An 18,981-nucleotide genomic window follows, 5' to 3' on the forward strand; every position below is an offset into this window, starting at 1 on the left:
TCATATCACAACCTTTAATCCAAAGTAATCCAGATTAGATATACACAGGGGCAACATATATTGTATTATTTTACTATTTACCTGGGTATAAAGGTGCTGCATTATCCAACTCAGCCTCAGGACCAGTGTGGTCAGTGCCTGGCGATGGGGGTTGATTCATGTGAGCTTCCAACTCAGCCTCAGGACCAGTGTGTAGTCAGTGCCTGGCGATGCTGTTGTTGTGACCTCGTCTCTCTTCTCCTAAACCGCTTGAACCGGTCTGTGTTCAGTAGCTTTGACCTCAGTATGGCCGAGGTATAGAGAAGGGGCCCAGTCAGGATCACACTCCAACATTTCATAGGCAGGTTTGCCTGCAAACAGTCACCAAATAAATTGCTATGTAGCCTAGATGTACAACATTTTCTAGCCATTTCATGCTAGTTAACAGTTAACATTGGCCTAACGTCAAATCTAATGGTCTGGTTAAATCAAACAAAACACGCTGGTTATTTGCCCACAACATAACATTTACAGAGAGTAATTGTAACTTACCTTTGTGAAAATGCTTTGAACACACCATCATGTGTGGTGGAGTGTTATCGAAGGTAATCTTGGGCCTCCTTACTGCTGCTATCCATGCCATTCGTCGCACTTTTTGTCACCTCTGAAACGTGGCTTGTACTATTATTTTCCACGCTGGAAAACGATAAAAGGAATTTCCGTTCTTAAGCTTTATGCCACTTCTATCATGAGAACGACTATTGCAGTTTATAACACAGCAGGTAGACAGCATCTTGAACACTGCATTCTTCCCTCCATGCAATCAAGTCTGGTGTCTACTGTTTGTGCCGCGGATTCCCAAAATGCTTTGCGTTCACCACTGGTAAAACGTCACGATGACGTCACATTAGCAATCTCTATACTGCTTTCTATTCTATAACAATTTTAATTTAAACGATAGGTTAAATGGGCTGGGCGGGCGGGCGGTGGGGGGTGTTTAGTGTTTAGTGTTTAGTGTTCAGCCAGGGACGGATTATGACTTGCAAAGGCCCTGGGGCCAATAATCTCCAAGGCCCCCCTCCACCCAAAAGTTGTGTGTGTGTGTGTGTGTGTGGGGTTGTTGTTAATTACCAAAAGGGTTTTCAAGCGGGGGGGTGGGGGGATCACCAAACTAGATCGTGCAGCCTCAAGGGCCCCTGGGCACTGGCCCGGTCGATAATCCATCCCTGAGTGTAGCTAACTACTTGTTTAAAAAATTCAGCTTGACTATAACTTCTTGGAGTTTTGAGTAGCTTGTAATTTGGCTTCCCCAACACTGGAAGTATACTGTTCTGAACATTACCAGTCGCTTGGTTAGACGTACTCTGTAGCTCTGCCGACAGAGATATCTTATTGCCACAAAATTCTGCTCCACATAGCTGTATATTAAACATTGAATATTGGCTGTGATTTTGTTGCTTGACACTGGAAACTTGTGTAGTAGCACCTGATTTGGAGAGTATTTGATATTTTGATGTGTAACTCTGGGACAGGTATATTAAAAATGTATTTTTAAGTACCTGTCCATTTTTATTGTGTGTTTGCATTGTTTGTCTGAGTATGGCAGTGTACGCATTTCTGTTTGCATGTATGAATGAGTTTGTTTTCATGCATGTTTGCACTCACACATGTGCATGTGTGCATCTCTGTGTGCGTGCGGAAGCCTCATGCGATCCATCTGGCCTTTGCACCCGTCATCTGGAGCACCAGGTGTCAGTGTGGCCCAGAACCCCTCTGTCTCTCTCATCCTCCAGAGGCCCCATACTGCATGTGTATGTCTGTTTGTGTGTACCATTGCAGAAAGAGGCAAGCACAGACTCAGTGTAGATCATTATAGTATACTGAATGTGTGTGAGATGTTGTTTACTTCTGTGCATTGACCACTGACCAGGCCAATGAGAACTGCAGTGAGCAGTTGGAGGTAGATGTGGAAGTGTTGTGTTTGTGCAAGAGTTTAGAGGGCTCAGTGTGTTTGTGTATTTATATGTTGACATGATTATATGAAGTCTAAACCAGATTGCACACTGTATGATTTTTATGGTCCTTTAGTCATTTAACAATGATTTAGCAATTAGCAAACAGCATGGTGATAAGGGATATATTTATGTTGATCCCCTCCCCAAACCCTCTTCCTTATCTCCAAACAACCCTGTTTGCGTGCCCGCTGGCTTGATTTTTTACACTCCGAAGGAGGAGGGATATTGGAGAATTTGTGTTTGTGTGGCTGGAGTTTATTTCTATTTTTTTGTGCAGCCAAAGATTTATTGTGATGTACAGTTTGAGTAAGTGTTCTTTATTCATTACGTTTGGTGTATTTTGATTAAAAAAATGTATATATTGTTTTTTACTCACTTGTTTCTCATTCATCTTTATTGGCACAAAAGCTCCCGTCTCATCGTAAGCAATGACCGCAATGTGATGTGTGCGTTTGTGGGCTGGTTATGTTGCATTGTTGACAGTTAGATCATTTGGTTCTCAAAACTTCTGAAAAGCTGGCCGGTATTGAGATAGCTTCCCAAGTTCTACCCACTGCACTGCAGCCACATGATTGGCTGATTAGATAATCACATGGATGATTGTTGATGCCAGGCGGGCTGGTTTGAGTATTTCTGTAACTGCTGATCTCCTGGGATGAATGGTGCCAAAAACAAAAAATCATCCAGTGAGCAGCAGTTCTGTGGACAGAAACAACCTTGTTGATGAGAGAGGTCAACAGAGAATGGCCAGACTGGTTCAAACTGATAAAGTCTACAGTAACTCAGATAACCCCTCTGTACAATTGTGTTGAGAAGAATATAATGTCAGAATGCTATTCTGAGAAACGGATTGGTGCTGTTTTGGCGGCATGAGGGGGACATACTCAATATTATGCAGGTGGTTTTAATGTTGTTGATCGATGTAAATGGGAGAATCAAATATCTGCTGCTCCTTTTGCCATGATGATTCAGATAGATCGCTAATTATTATATTATATCTGAACATCTGGGCTTATTAGATTTTAATTTATATTTACACTCTTTTGACAACAGTTGCACTTGGTGCATTTATAAATGTTTCTTGCACACCTTTGTTTCCTATAATGAAAAGAACTTGGATTTTTCTAACCAATTTGCCTTGCATTCTAATAAAGAACATCCAATTTGAATCATGTTGGAGTACATTTAAAAGTTGAAAAAAATCTTGTTCGCTGTCCTTTTCTACATATTGCGTCGCTGTTTTGTTGTCTGTTCTGCATAATGCGGTGGCTCATTGTTGCTTATCGCGGACCATGCGGCACATTTCGCCGGTGAACCACCGGCCCGCTCGGTTCTCCCGATGGACATTCCACCCCTGATCGGACCAAAAGTGCGTCGGCCCACCGGGAAAATGCCCGGTATGCCAGATTACCAGTCCAGCCCTGCTTCCAGCTTGAATTTCTCTGACGGTAGGAATATTCCTCATTACGGTCCGGAACTTGATTAAATGCGTTCATTTTTTTAAACGTTTGATGAATTAATGCTTTAAATCAACAGCCCTATTGAAAACACATTCATTTTGCTACATTTACATCTTATCCACATTAGAACAGCACTTTCCTCAAACTGAGCATTTAGAAATACTATTGATTACTGGATTATTTGGAAAATGATGACATTAGGAAATTAAAAACTGTTACAGTGTGTATGTGGCCTAAGATGTAAATCTATTGCCAGGCATTTGCATCTGTTTCTAATCAAGTCAAGTCAAGTCAAGTGGTTTTTATTGTCGTTTCAACCATATACAGTTAGTACAGTACACAGCAAAACGAGACAGTGTTCCTCCAGGACCATGGTGCTACATAAAAACAACAAAGGACCAACATAGGACCACATGAGACAACACAACGAAATAAAATACCTATATAAACTACCTATATAAAGTGCACGTGCAAACATGTGCAAAAAGTACAGGACAGTACAACAAATTACTGACAATGAACAGGACAATAGACAGTGCAGCGCCGACCAGTACTCAGTAGACACGGTCGTGTCATCGGCGAACTTGATGATGTGATTCGAGCTGTGCATTGCTGCACAGTCGTGAGTCAGCAGAGTGAACAGCAGTGGACTGAGCACACAGCCCTGGGGGGCCCCAGTGCTCAGTGTGGTGGTGGTGGAGATGCTGTTCCCGATCTGGACTGACTGAGGTCTCCCAGTCAGGAAGTCCAGGATCCAGTTGCAGAGGGAGGTGTCCAGGCCCAGCAGGTTCAGCTTTCCAATCAGGTGCTGGGGAATGACTGACAAAGATGCCTCCCTTCCAGATGCGCTGAACGACTTCTACGCTCGGTTTGAAGTGCAGAACGACGTGATGGCGAGGAAGTCCACCCCTCCTCCCAACGACCAGGTGGTCTGTCTTACCACGGCAGATGTGAGGAAAACTCTACGTAGAGTCAACCCACGGAAGGCTGCTGGACCAGACAACATTCCTGGCAGAGTGCTCAGAGGATGTGCAGACCAGCTGGCAGATGTTCTTACCGACATCTTCAACATCTCTCTGAGCAGCGCCGTTGTTCCAACGTGCTTCAAGGCCACCACCATCATCCCCATGCCAAAGAAGTCTTCAGTGTCCTGCCTCAACGACTACCGTCCCGTCGCACTTACACCCATCATCATGAAGTGCTTTGAGAGGCTCGTCATGAGGCAGATTAAGACCCAGCTGCCCCCCTCACTAGACCCACTGCAGTTTGCGTATCGTTCAAACCGTTCAACGGATGATGCCATCACCACAACCCTCCATCTGGCCCTCACCCACCTAGACAATAAGGACTCATACGTTCGAATGCTGTTCATAGATTTCAGCTCAGCATTCAACACAATCATTCCCCAGTGTTCCAGATTAGACAAAATGTTGTCTAATTTAGGCAGTATTCAAACAGAATTTGTTTTCAAACAATATTTAAGGTACAATTACTAACACAGGATGCATGTGATTTATTTTTATGCCAGATGGAATGCCAGCAGTACCTGAACCACTGAAGGTCTAAATCTATAATGAAGGTGCAACAGGCAGTGCAACGACAAATTTAACTATAGTTACGGTATTCAACAAAAAAAATTGTTATTTGACCTCAAAATAAATAATTTTTAATAAGAAACGTTATGAAAAAGAATGCACTGTAATCACAGACAGGAATGGGTGTTTGTGTGTGCTTGAAATGTTGTTGGAATATACAGTATTGGTGGTGGATTGTGTTTTTTACTGTGTGTGTGTGTGTGTGTGTGTGTGTGTGTGTGTGTGTGTAAGTATTGTGTGCTTTCATTGATGTTTTGGTTGGTCTAGTTGAATAAGGCATAGAGGACTTGTGGAGTTTAAAGAGCTGTTATTGACAGGTCACACAGTCAGTGGTGTGAGGGCTATATTGACTTTTTGATGTATGCGTGCGTGTGTGTGTGTGTGTGTGTTTGTGTGTTTGTTTGGATGGTAAGATGTGTTTTTATATGTAAGGCCTTTTATGTGTTTTGAGTCAGAATAGGCATGTATTTATTTATTTGTGCAAATCTTATTAGATTTTCAGGCCAGTGTATTGATCTTACCTTGCGTATCAGTGCAAGCCATTTTTGTTTTTGTGTGTATACTGTATGATGACACATTTCATCCTATGCGGTGGTCAGTATCCCGTAAACTCCCTGATAGCTAGAAGCAGTAGCAGATAGAGTGGGTAGGGATTCAGACATTCAGGCCACCCCCCCTTTCCTCCTATAGTAAAATCTCAGACTCACAGCCTTAAGTATTTTAGGATCAACATGTGTATCAGTGCCAGTGTATGTGTAAGAGAGCCAAACACTAATAGTCAGACAAGCAGATGACCAGACAGATATACTGTATTTGTTTAGTACAGACTTCTAGCTTGCCTATCAATACCTACTTTTATTGTAGACAATTTCTCACTTATGTATATGTACACACAGTAGATATACATCTCCATCCATCCATATGCTAAGGTAAGCATTATTATTATTTTGCTCGTACTTTATGGTATTTGATTAAATCCATGAGTTTTAAAAGTTTGGTGCGTAACTTGTTATGCACTGTTTGTGCTACTACGGACATGAATGATACCTCAAATAAAGCAACAACCCACAATAACCAAGTAATGTAGTGGTGACTTTTGTGTGGGCAAGTGTAACAGGTAAAGGACAGGCAAGGAGGAGGCAGGAACCGGCTGAACAGTCAACATAAAGTTTAATGTAAAACTCAACTTAAAACAACATAAAACATAAGGACACACAGACACACATGCAGCATGACTGCGTGTGTCTCTCTCTTTAACCGGCTGTCCTTTATCTCACCCTCCCGCTGATAAGCTGATACAGTGCCAGCCGTGCTCCATCACGTCCCGGCCACGCCCTCCTCCTCATCACACTCCTCCCCCTCCCAATTCAGGACGGGGCGCCACCGGTCTGACTAACTACGCTGTCCTTCCGGCCATTCTGTCAGCCGGTGGTCCATCCCGCCTCCTGTGAACCTGGAGGATAGACGAGGGGAGGCGTGGGGAGAGGGAAAGGGCAAGCAGATACACAGAGAGAGAGAGAGGAGAATTTGCTCACTGGCTCCCAGATGTGCTGCCGCCTGGTCCTCAACCACTCCTCCGCCCTCTGACGGAACCGCTCCTCTCCTTCTCAGCAGATGGCTGTCCTTCCATCCCCAGGCAGACAGCCGCGGCTGCTCCCCTGGCGGATGGCATCCGCAACAGCGCATCCCTCCTGGGTTTCGGCACCACTGTAACAGTATAAGGACGGGCAAGGAGAAGGCGGGAACCGGCTGAAAAGTAAACATAAACTTTAATGGTAAACTTAAGACCAACACGGACAAATGGGCAGCACGGCCATGTGCGTCTCTCTCTCTTTCGAAACGGCGTCTTTTTCCGCCCCTTTATCTCGCTGTCCCGCTGACTCAGCGCCGGCAGTGCTCCATCACAGCCAAGCCATGCCCTCCTCCTCGTCACAGCAAGCATCAATCACATTTAGTGTATGACTGCTGTGTAATGTATACGCTTGGCCAAACACTGGCTCTATTCCTACTGTGATTCTTGTGTGTTTGTCTCTGTTTATGTGCATACGTCTGGCAATGCGAGGAGGAGATAGTGGGTTAAAAAATAACCGCCAAAATTAATCTGGGGAGTGTTGTTAAGCGAGAGAGATAGTGTGTTTGTCTGTCCGTGAGCTCACGGTCTGTCTGATTGGCCATGTGCACAGGCCGAGAGCCCATCTGTGTTGGCTTGTCTAAGGGGTCGGTGAGGGAAAAGGGGTCTGTGTGTGTCTGTGTGTGTGTGTGTGTGTGTGTGTGTGTACAAATGCCAGAGCCCTGTCATGGAGTAATGAGAGTATGGGAGAGAGTGTTTGGGAAACAGAGAGTAGGTCATGTAAGGTGAAGTCACTGCCTGTGCATGTTACCTCATGAAGGAGGGAACATTCCCCTCCCTCTTTTCCTCCCTCGGTCCTTCGTTCTTTCATTATAGGGCCTGGAATTCTTCCCAGGAAATGCTGCCATAGTCTCTGCTCTCCCAAAGTCCCACAGCCATATACTCCCCCTGCCCAGTCCCATAGCAGGCTGGGAAAAATATCTGCCATTTGCACCACTGCGGTATTTCAGCCCTTTACAGTCTTAGCAAGTCTGGCTCTGCAGCAGTGCTGGGGAGGAACTAGCATGAGGGTGTAGACACGAGTCCATCTGCCATCAGAGTTCAATTCGCTTGACTGATGTGAACAGGGTTTTCCAAACGTAAAAAGTTGGAATGGGTTACCATTCATGTGAATTCTGGTATGGTTCACTATTGGTATGAAAGCAAACCACAATTGGCATGAAAGTGAAGCATTCTGCTGGAGAGAGTGTTTTTATATGAACTGCAGCAGTGCTCAATGCATCAGATCATTAATAAGATGAATCGTTAAATGAAATTAGGTTGCTTTGTTTCTGAAAGTCGCTGCATGTGTGTACGGGGCTTGTGTCATGGCAGTCATCAGAACCTGGGAGCAGCCGAATTCCCTTCTGCCGCTCCGATGTGAGGATTATCTTAAGATCTACACATCGAATCACATAGACATTTGCAGATATTCAATAATAAGGTATACTGTATTAATTAACATGCAATATTGTTATCAAAATACAGTGAAAATGTCTAGATAACCTATTATCCAAATTGTTTATATTTTTCTGAATGCACTGTAGCATTCCATCAATAAATCAACATTCCAGACACTAACTCTTACAGTAACAGGAAGACCAAATTACTAGGAAACTCTAAAATTCATCTTTGCAAAGTTACTTTCTTTGTGATTGTTTATTTAAAAAAGTAACTAAATTTAAGTAAAATACAAGTAACTAAATCTTGTAATTAAGAACAACAATAAAGTATAGAAATAAAGATAGAAAATCTATCCATCCCTTCATCCATCTTAAAATGCAGAGAAACTTATAAGATATTCATTATGGAGGCCTAAACCTGCATAAATAATAAATGAATAAATGTAATAATAAAAAAATAAATAAAGGAATAAATGTCTTGATAAAACAAATATAATTAGTTTTTAATTAAATTTATTCCTGAATTTATTATTGTATGACTTTATTCCTTTATTATTTTCTATATTTATTTTTAACGTTATTTTTATTCTTTTTAGCTTTTAATTATTTATTCATTTATTTTGCATATTTTTTTATTTATGTGTTAATTTTTTTTATTTATTTATTCCCACATATATTTATTTCCATATTTATATATTCCCATATATATTTATACATGTATTTATTTTTACTTTACTGTGTGCAACATGGAAATGAGGGAGGCGGTCCTTGCGGAGCTCCAGTGCATCATTGGTTGAGAGCTCAATAGTACTTATCAGGAGCAGATGGACGTCCCACATTAGCACACTTTAACTCACACAGATTTTGAATATGCAGGGGAAAGTTTTGCAGAGAGTTTAACAATCCAGGATGTGCTAAGACATTCATACCAGCATACAACTCTCCTAAACCATCAATAAGCACCTCTACTCTAAATGAAACATAGTTATTTGATGCGTGATTATCGACTTCATTCGCATGTCGCGCAAATCTCTAGATATATGTGAAGCGTCAGCTATAGATTTTTATTTTATTTTATTGCAGATGTATACATACATAAACGATCAGGGAAATGAAGCATGGTTGTCTCTTTTACAATGAACAATCATAACAACAGAAAACAATATTATGGATTTGCAGACATCAAAATATGAAGTTATATACACAGAAAAAAGAGAAAAGGACAAGGTTAAATCATATCATTTATGAAACTTGCTCATTTTGTGGATTTGTTGAAGAAAAAGCTCCCCATTTATTTTGTGATTGTAGTATAACCAATAAATCTTGGATTGACTTAAGCTCTTGTTTTTAGCCCCACAAATAGCTATAGTTTACACAATATGGCTATGACCTAACATCACATCAAAACAAGTCAAGAGTAATCGAGCACACACTTCAATCTACAATAAACCAATGGAAAGCAGGACCCGCCCACATCATTATCATACAAGAGACACAAATGTAAGAATAAATACAAAAATAAATAAATGTGGGAATATTTAAAAATAGAAATAAATACATGTGGGAATAAATAAATATTAAAATAAATGAATGCATAAATAAATAATAAAAAAAACAAATGAAAGAATAAGATTTTTTTTAAAGAATACAAATAAAAAGAGAAAATAATAAATAAAGGAAAAAAAGTCATACAAAAATAAATTCAGGAATAACTTTCATTAAAAACTAATTATATTTGTTTTATCATGACATATATTCCTTTATTTATTTTCTTATTACATTTATTTATTTATGTATTTATTTATTATTTTTGCATGTTTTGTCCTCCATAATTCATAGGTTAACTTTCATGAAAACGTTAAACTCTATAGAGTCTCTGTGCCACTATGAAAATGTGTTTTGAGCGACCCGTCTCAAGAGAGACAATAACATTGACTCAGGGAATGGCGTGAGTTGGGGTCTATCTGTTTGTTTAATCAACGTCAGATGTGAGTGTATTCAGAAAGCTGTTTGAAAACATTGTTTATTTATGCAATTCTGTTTGGTGGTGCAATTACACATTTTAGCTTTAAACTGGTTACACAAAATATTTTGTATATTACAATATTTAGCAATACTCTGAATGGGTTAATTAAAAATGTCACTGCAGTCTCTATAGCTGATGTTTTCATCTGTTTTTGGGAAAGCATATGTGTTTCGTTGTGCATGTTTTTGATTGGCTGACATAAATTACACTATACAAGTTTCTTTGGACTGTAATTTGCAGGATTTATATTCTGGAAAATACAGTATACAAATATTATTTGCATCTTTGTTTACTCCTGGTCACACTTATAAAACAAATAGGGCTGTCAATATGTAAATAAATGTAATCAAATTCATTACATGATGTGCTGATTATTTATTGGAAATAATCGCAATTAATCGCATATAATCAACATTTACTGAGGAAGGCTCCCAATTAAAGATAATTTAGTAAATAGTAATTTAAATGATTATAAATATTACTTAATTGAAGTCAGAAGTTTACATACACCATAGCCAAATACATTTAAACTCAGTTATTCACAATTCCTGACATTTAATCCTTGAATATATTCCCTAATTTAGGTCAGTTAGGATCACTACTTTATTTTAAGAATGTGAAATGTCAGAATAATTGTAGAGAGAATGATTTAATTTCTTTCATCACATTCCCTGTGGGTCAGAAGTTTACATACACTTTGTTAGTATTTGGTAGCATTGCCTTTAAATTGTTTAACTTGGGTCAAACATTTTGGGTAGACTTCCACAAGCTTCTCACAATAAGTTGCTGGAATTTTGGCCCATTCCTCCAGACAGAACTGGTGTAACTGAGTCAGGATTGTAGGCCTCCTTGCTCGCACATGCTTTTTCAGTTCTGCCCACAAATTTTCTATCAGATTGAGGTCAGGGCTTTGTGATGGCCACTCCAATACTTTTTATTGTCCTAAGGCCATTTGCCACAACTTTGGAGGTATACTTGTGGTCATTGTCCATTTGGAAGACCCATTTGCGACACGCTTTAATGTCCTGGCTGATGTCTTGAGAAGTTGCTTCAATATGTCCACATAATTTTCCTTCCTCATGATGCCATCTATTTTGTGCACCAGTCCCTTTACCAGTACCAAAGTACCCCCACAACATGATGCTGCCACCCCCATGCTTCAAGGTTGGGACGGTGTTCTTAGGCTTGCAAGACTCACCCTTTTTCCTCCAAACATAATGATGGTCATTATTGCCATTTTCTCCAAAATGTAAGATCTTTCTCCCCATGTGAACTTGCAAACTGTAGTATGGCTTTTTTATGGCGGTTTTGGAGCAGTGGCTTCTTCCATGCTGAGCAGCCTTTCAGGTTATGTCGATATAGGTCTCGTTTCACTGTGGATATAGATACTTGTCTACCTGTTTCCTCCAGCATTTTCACAAGGTCCTTTGCTGTTTTTCTGGGATTGATTTGCACTTTTCGCATAAAACTACGCTCATCTCTAGGAGACAGAATGCGTCTCCTTCCTGAGCAGTATGATAGCTGCATTGTCCCATGCTGTATGTACTTGAGTACTATTGTTTGTACAGATGAACGTGGTACCTTCAGGCATTTGGAAGTTACTCCCAAGGATGAACCAGACTTGTGAAGGTCCACAGTTTGTTTTCAGAGGTCTTGGCTGATTTCTTTTGATGTTCCCAGTATGTCAAGCAAAGAGGCACTGAGTTTGAATGTAGGCCTTAAAATACATCCACGGGTACACCTCCAATTCAGTACACCTCCAGTTGACTCCAAGTAGCCTGTTAGAAGTTAATTGCCTAAAGGCTTGACATAATTTTCTGGAATTTTCCAAGCTGCTTAAAGGCACAGTTAACTTAGTGTATGTAAACTTCTGACCCACTGGAATTGTGATACAGTCAATGCAAAGTGAAACTATCTGTAAACAATTGTTGAAAATAATACTACTTTGAAAACTATAGTTTGCCCATATGTGTAGTGGAGTGGTTAAAAAATTAGTTTTAAAGTAAAGATTATAAGACGTTTTTTATAAAAAAAAAAAAAAAAGGAACTTTGAAAGTTAAAATATTGTTTTCTTTATTTCCATATAATTGAAAATAACCCCATTATTGCCTACTCCTGTCTATGCTATTTCTATATGTTGGTCTATGTATTTTAGAACATCTCACTAGTTTTCAGTGTCTCTAGTCATTAGCGCTGTTTTTAGGGAGCTGTGTCAAGTTGAATGTTGTATGAAACGTTGAAAATATATCTTGAGATCCCCTACATTCTGTTGCGCTCATTCCAGCTGTCTTTGAGCGCGTGTCATCTGTGGAAAGCAGAATTGCCTGCTCTCGTTGGATTGACAAGGCATGTTGTCTGTACAGCTGGAGTTGCACTGACTACCCCCTACTGCCACAGATTCACAAAAATATCAAGGTGGTACATTAGGCTTGTGAATTGTATGGGGGCTAAATTAATTTCTTTATTTGTTCTATTTTTTCCATATAATTAATTAAACTAACTGAACACTTTAAATTATCAGCCCTAAATATAATACATTTCTCATAGCTGTCTCTTATTTAATTGCTTCGGAGAGGGTCTGATTTTGTGTCATACAACGAAAGTTTGGCACCGTTCTGTGCATGTTAAGTATTAGTGGTAAACCCAAGGGGACAAAAACAATAATAAACAGCTGTAATCTAGCTGCTGTGGTAAATAGCTCCTGCTAGTAATCACAACTAAACTAAATTAAAATCCTAGAATCCCAATGCTCTCTCATTTAGTATTTCATGTATTAAGTCTATTTTGATTTGTTTACATTCTGTATGATGCTGTCTCCCAAACTGCTCTGATATGAAAAAAGAAAAATAATAATATTGAAAAAGTAAGCTACTTTTTATTAGTAACTTGATGTGTACCTACCAACTTTTTCAAATGGCTAGCTTAACTGTAACTTGTTATGAGTAGCTTGTAGTTTCGAATGCTAGATTGCAATTACAAAGGAAAAGGTCTAGAGATAAGGACAGAGAGTCCAGTTTAATTAGATGTTTACTTACTGTTCCATTGTTGAGGTTTATCTCAAATTATCAATGACTCAAGCCTTTCCTTGTTTCCTTTACCTCTTCCTCTGTCTTTCCTGTCTTTCCAAGAAGGTGATGCTGCCGACTGGAGCTCCATTCCGGTGGTTTCCGTAGGGCAGCTGGACCCTCCCCCTGCCATCCATCCCATCGTGAAGGACTAACTGCCACACCCACACAGACTGCTGTGGACTCATAAACACTGGGTGTATACAAACAAATAAAAGAGAAGCGGAATGAAAGCACTATATGAGAATGAACATGTCTTGAACCAAAAATAAACAGTGAATGGCAGAATGCCATTCCATTTTTTTGTTCTCTGTTCCATTTCGGAATGGTTTCTTTGGAATCTTGCCCTTTATTGAATGCTCTGGAACTATTTGCCGCCAAATTGAAAATGGACAATCATTTTTATCTGTGTGTTTAGTGGTTTTGTTCGTCCATGTGTGAAGAAATGCTGTAATTTCGTTTAGAGAATGTAATCCCAAGGCTCTGTTTTAAAGCTTGTGATAATTAAGGAGCACTATTGTAATTTAGCACAGTGGTTCTTAATAACTGCCTCAATGTTACGATTGCCTTTTTATGTTAAGGATTTTTTTATTTCTCATACAGTTTTTGAATTGCTCAATATTTGATATGGAGACAACCATGATTACAGGCACACACACACACACACACACACATAAAAAAAAAAAAACACTCAAATGTAGCATCCCTCATTCAAAAATGCTTGAAAGGTCCTTCTGGGGTTGCTGTTTTGGTTGTTAGTTTTTAAATGTACAACAAGGTGAACATTTTATTTCATTCTCATTTCTATTTCATTTTATTTCATTGGAAGGAGGATGAAGCATATGGAACTGAATAAGTAGGGTGTACTTGTGTACAGCTCTTTGTAGGACCTGCCCTTTTGTGTAGCCTTATGGGATGGGTCAAAATGAACCACACATTCCATAGTAAACCCTGGATGCCCACATTTTAAGAAAGTATTAATGTGTTATAATACTATGTCTATGATTAGGATGTTTTATTGCTGAATTACCCCAATGAAGGTTGAACCGGAGGCCTGAAATTTTCCCAAATTCCTTTAGGGCCCTTTCAAATGATTCGTGTCAACGTTCTGCAATTCATCAAACTCTGCATGTAGTAAACCGTCAAGCAACAGTGTTACACACCGTGTTCTGTGCTGGTCAAACATAACAAAATGCTCCAAGTTGAAACAATATTTACTTTGACCTCATTTGCCAATACTTTTTTGCAGCACAGCCAATGATTATTGGATAATTTTGAAAAATGCAATGATAAGTACCGCCTTCTTGCTACTGAAAGCGGTCAGGCAAGACACATATCTGGTCAGGCGGGACACATTGCTGTTTACACCTGGTTGTTAATGCATATTCTGTGACCACTTGTCTTCGGATTTGGAGGGGATGATCTCGGTTTCATGAGACATACATCAAACACTATGTCAGGGTGTTACTGCATGACATTAAAGAGAAACAAAGTCAGAAAAAAAAATGCTGTTTTTCCCAGATGTAGCTGAAATTTAATCTAAGCACAAATGCAACATTACATGCAGAATTTTCCAGTTATTTTAGTGATTTACCTGTATTAAAGGAGCTTCAGATGTGTGTGCTTGTCATCTGTGTCCCCCCTACATGTTGATTTCAGACATGCTATAGAAGATCCGTGAAGTTCTCGTGCTTGTGTATGTATTTGCTTTTTTCAAGTTTCAAATTGGCAATTTTTTTCCTTTTAAAGCTGCTCAGAACTGGCACAGTTTACACTCGTTTTAGCACAGTGGTTAAATGACAGGTGAGGGGTGGTGCTATCGCTGCTGTCTAGAATGCATAGAGGATTGATTAGCGGATTTATTTACACCTCAAATGCGATGTTGTCACATGCGTTTTTGACTACCTCTGAATGTGGTCTTTGTGATCTAATCACAAAACGTTTTAGACCCCGTTTAGACCTGTATTTAGCACTGACCACATGTGATCGGATTAGCCGAAACACATCTTATTACCAGGTGTAAACAGGGTTTACGTGGTACTGTTGCCTAATTCACAGTGTGATTGGTCTGGCTGAAACTTAACACATTTTTTACTAAAAGTAGTCATTTTCTAAAGAATTTCCAAACAAAACTATTTATTAGCAAAAGCTGAATAAAGTCAAATAAAAATGAAATCAAAACTACTGCAACCCCACTACCAAGCAAATTTGCAACGCTTTACATGTGGAGGTCAGTGCGGTGCATGACGCTTGTGTTGAAAGGCAGATTGAAGCCTTGACATGAGTCAAGTGAAAGGCCATCCATGTTAGCAAAGTAAAAGTTTTGTCAGCTGTAATTGTCATTTGGTGTTCTACTCTTGTTTTTTTTCTGCTGAACAGGTCTGCCCCAGCTCAAATACTTTATACTGATTCCAAGACCTTGTGAAATGCACAAGACAAACTCCAACAGCAGACCAATGCCATGCTAAATGGGGGCCATATTTATTGGTCTGCATAAATTAATGCATGTATTTGTGTCCAAAGCCAACTGTTCTGAGGTCTTGGCAGTCCTCAGTTTAATAAACAAAGGTGCAAACCAAACAGTTCTATAGTTGATGTTGAAATATATCATTTAAATCACAATTACTATTACTCATACTTAGCTCATACTGAGCCCAAGTATCAAAGGAATACTGCAGGTATTAAGCTCAATCGACAGCATTTGTGGCATAATGTTGATTACCATACAAAGCAATTTAGACGTCATCTCTCATTTTCTTTACAAAAAAGCAAAAAAATCGATGTTACAGTGAGACACTTACAATGCAAGTGAATGGGGCCAAATGTGAAGCTTTTAAATTTATAAAAGCACTTTCATTCTTCTGTTAAAACGCATGTATTATTTGAGTTGTAAAGTTGTTTAAATCATCGTTGCAATGGTCGGTTTAGTGTTTACAACGTTACAGTGTTGTACAATTGGCTTTAACTTTATACAGAAAAGGTTAGTAAGTGATTTTATCATATTAAAATCATGTTTACATGCATATTGTTTATGTCATGTGGCTATACTTCTGAATCTGTATCCATGATTTTTTTGTTTTTTTAAGAAAAGGAGGGAAATTATTTTGCTGTCGATTGAGCTTAACTTGTATTGAACCCTGAATATTCATTTAAAGCTCATAAGTAACTCATCATTCATTGTGTGGTGAACATGGTATCTCAAATCATGCGGCTCATTGAGGAGTGGTGTGCTTTTTATTACTTTTATAAGCTTTCAGACTTGGGATTTTTGTCCGGCAAACAATAAAACTGGGGAAAATCCCACAGACTTGCATTAAAGGAGGAATCTGAACCATATCTAAGGACCAGAATATCACAGAGACTTCGAATTGGGCATAATTGAACACCCTAGCAACTGCATAGCAACATGCTAAAAACCAAGACTTTGGCACAGGCAAGCATCACATACATTTTCATCTGAAAATGTATGAAGTTTGTATTTTTCATTGTTTATTTCCACAAAGAAAGTCATGGATGGAAGAAGTCATGTGAGGGGAAATCAGTGAGCACTCGTACTTTTCCTCTGACTGAACTGCGAGTGTGTGTTTGTGTTGCGTGTGGGTTAAGGCGGTGAATGTGACTGTGATATTTATGTCTGTAGTGTAGAAGTGAATGAGAGTGTGAAAGCTTTTTTCTCTCTGCAAGCCACACCTGTCTGTCTTACTCCTTATGGCCATCATACTGATTAGAGCGAGAGAGACAGAGGGACACATGGGGAGAGAGCAAACACAGTGTGTGTGTGTGTTTGGAGGTGGTGCTTTTTTTCTCCCTAGCTGTTCAGGTGCACAGCCATCAGAAACTATTTAAACACGGCAGCGTCATCATAGTTTTAATTTGTATTATATTTGTATTTATTTTTTGATTTCAATTAATTTCCAGTGTTAGGTGTAATCTGATTACATAGTAATTACAGCACTTATTGTAATCTAATTACTTTTCAGTCACAAAGTGATGTAATACATTTTAATCCTTGTTATCAGATTACAGTTATTGCCAGTCAATTACATGAATTACTTTTCAGTACATTACTTGGATTAAAGATATTTCTAAAAAAATATGTTGGATGCATGTTGCATAGTGTGCACCCTCTAAGGAGTCACTAGCCACTTTCCCCCCAAAATTTCAGAGATCCTGGCACATTGATCAAAATGTGTGGGAACTCTTTAACAATTATAAAAAAAAAAGAAACGCTGCCCTGTACCACATGCTATGTGTAGGAGCTTGAGGTTACTATACAGGCTTGTTAAACTGCAGTTTGGTGTGTGTGTGTACTGTGTAATGATGGCCTGTGATCATAGAACGGCTGACACACTGAGGGATGCAGCAAAGGCTCCTTCAGTCTTATCAACATCACCCAGACCCTTCTGTGCTCAGGTTTGCAGCTCTGCACACACACACACACACACACACACACACACACACACACACACATTCATACACACAGGTTGGCCTCTCGCTCAAGCGACGGGGCGCGCGCGGTAACCAGGGCGATGGTTGATAAGATATTCGCTCCCCCACGGTTCATTCGTTCCAGGGGAACAGGAGCACGGTGCTACTATGGTAACGGCAGAGCGAGATGTTGCGCTATAATTGGTGCAGTGTTTTCTAGCAAGTCCACTGTCGGCCATCTTTGGAACGTTCTCAGGAGGCTATTTCCAGTCATGACAGTGTAGCTCCTATCTATTTGCATGGGTGGACACCGAAATCAAAAACGGCTGGTCAAGATTACAATCAAAGAACATATATAAAATCAGCAATACAATTTAATAATATTGGAATCATAAATTGCGCTTCTTTACCTCGTTTTACGGCTAAAACACGCAATTTTCCCATTTAGCTAAAGCGCGTTCTCGAGTTGATTGACAGTATATTTGTATCTAAAAGACGATTGGCTCTTTTAACCGTAAGGTGGGACTTTGTACATCCGTTGACCGTTTCTCTTATTCCAGTGTTTCCCAACCTTTTTTCTGCAACGGCACACTTTTTATGACTAAAACAATTCTACGGCACACCACTATCCCACATAAGCTAAACATCGTCAATATTTTTCCTTTTCAAGAACTTATTCGTGTTTTCTGTCTGTCTTAGTAGTGTGTTTAGCTACTTTTAATGTTTAAAATTCAGCTATGCAAACATTTCTCAAAAATTAGACCTCATAGTCCGTCATATTGACGGACAGTGTCGTAAAAATTCCGTCATAATCTACTATTACCCGTCATTTTAATTTTCATATTTTAACAACACATTTAATAGCTTTTATTTTAGTTCACATTTTCATTTTAATCATGAACTTACAGGATGAGTATATAGCAGATTTATGAATTTATTTATGAAGAGAACAGATAAACAACAGAGACACTACAGGAAGCAGATGAATGTTTTTCCCCCGCAATGACATCGGAGGCAACTAAAACATGACATATGAACAACGCAATATAAATAAAAAAAAAATTAAATAAAATATGATTAAAATATGAACAAAACACGTAAAAAATTAACTGAACAGAACTCAATCAACAAGTCAAATCTTCCACCTGGTCCTCATCGACTTAAACTCGCCAGTGCGTAATCAAACGCATCAAGGGAGACTGATGCTGAGGGATTTGTCATTAGATTTTGTGTCTTTGCCTCGGACAGACGACTTCTCGTGGCAGTTTTAATTTGGTTCTGGAGGCAGAACTCCGCATTGCCCTCCACATGACAAGAGTTGCAGAAAGCGTCACAGAGGGGCGATTTTACGAGTTTGCCACATAGAAAGTGGGGGCACAATAAACATTGAAAACGTGTATT

At 39.4% G+C, this 18,981-nt stretch overlaps 1 protein-coding gene across 5 annotated transcripts in view; it reads left to right on the forward strand.

The window, feature by feature from the left end:
* LOC127617041 (CXXC-type zinc finger protein 5-like) overlaps nucleotides 1-15,722 on the forward strand; it is a 28,338-nt gene extending 12,616 nt beyond the window's left edge. For 3 of the 5 annotated variants that reach the window (XM_052088908.1, XM_052088910.1, XM_052088907.1), the window contains one exon: nucleotides 13,216-15,722. In XM_052088908.1, the coding sequence (XP_051944868.1) occupies nucleotides 13,216-13,307 (92 nt within the window). In that variant the 3' untranslated portion in view covers nucleotides 13,308-15,722. The remainder of the gene's footprint in view (nucleotides 1-13,215) is intronic. The other 2 variants (XM_052088911.1, XM_052088909.1) reach the window with 1 other exon arrangement.
* Nucleotides 15,723-18,981: the final 3,259 nt, after the last annotated feature.

The sequence above is a fragment of the Xyrauchen texanus genome, chromosome 23 (genome assembly GCF_025860055.1).
Source record: "Xyrauchen texanus isolate HMW12.3.18 chromosome 23, RBS_HiC_50CHRs, whole genome shotgun sequence".
NCBI lineage: Eukaryota > Metazoa > Chordata > Actinopteri > Cypriniformes > Catostomidae > Xyrauchen > Xyrauchen texanus.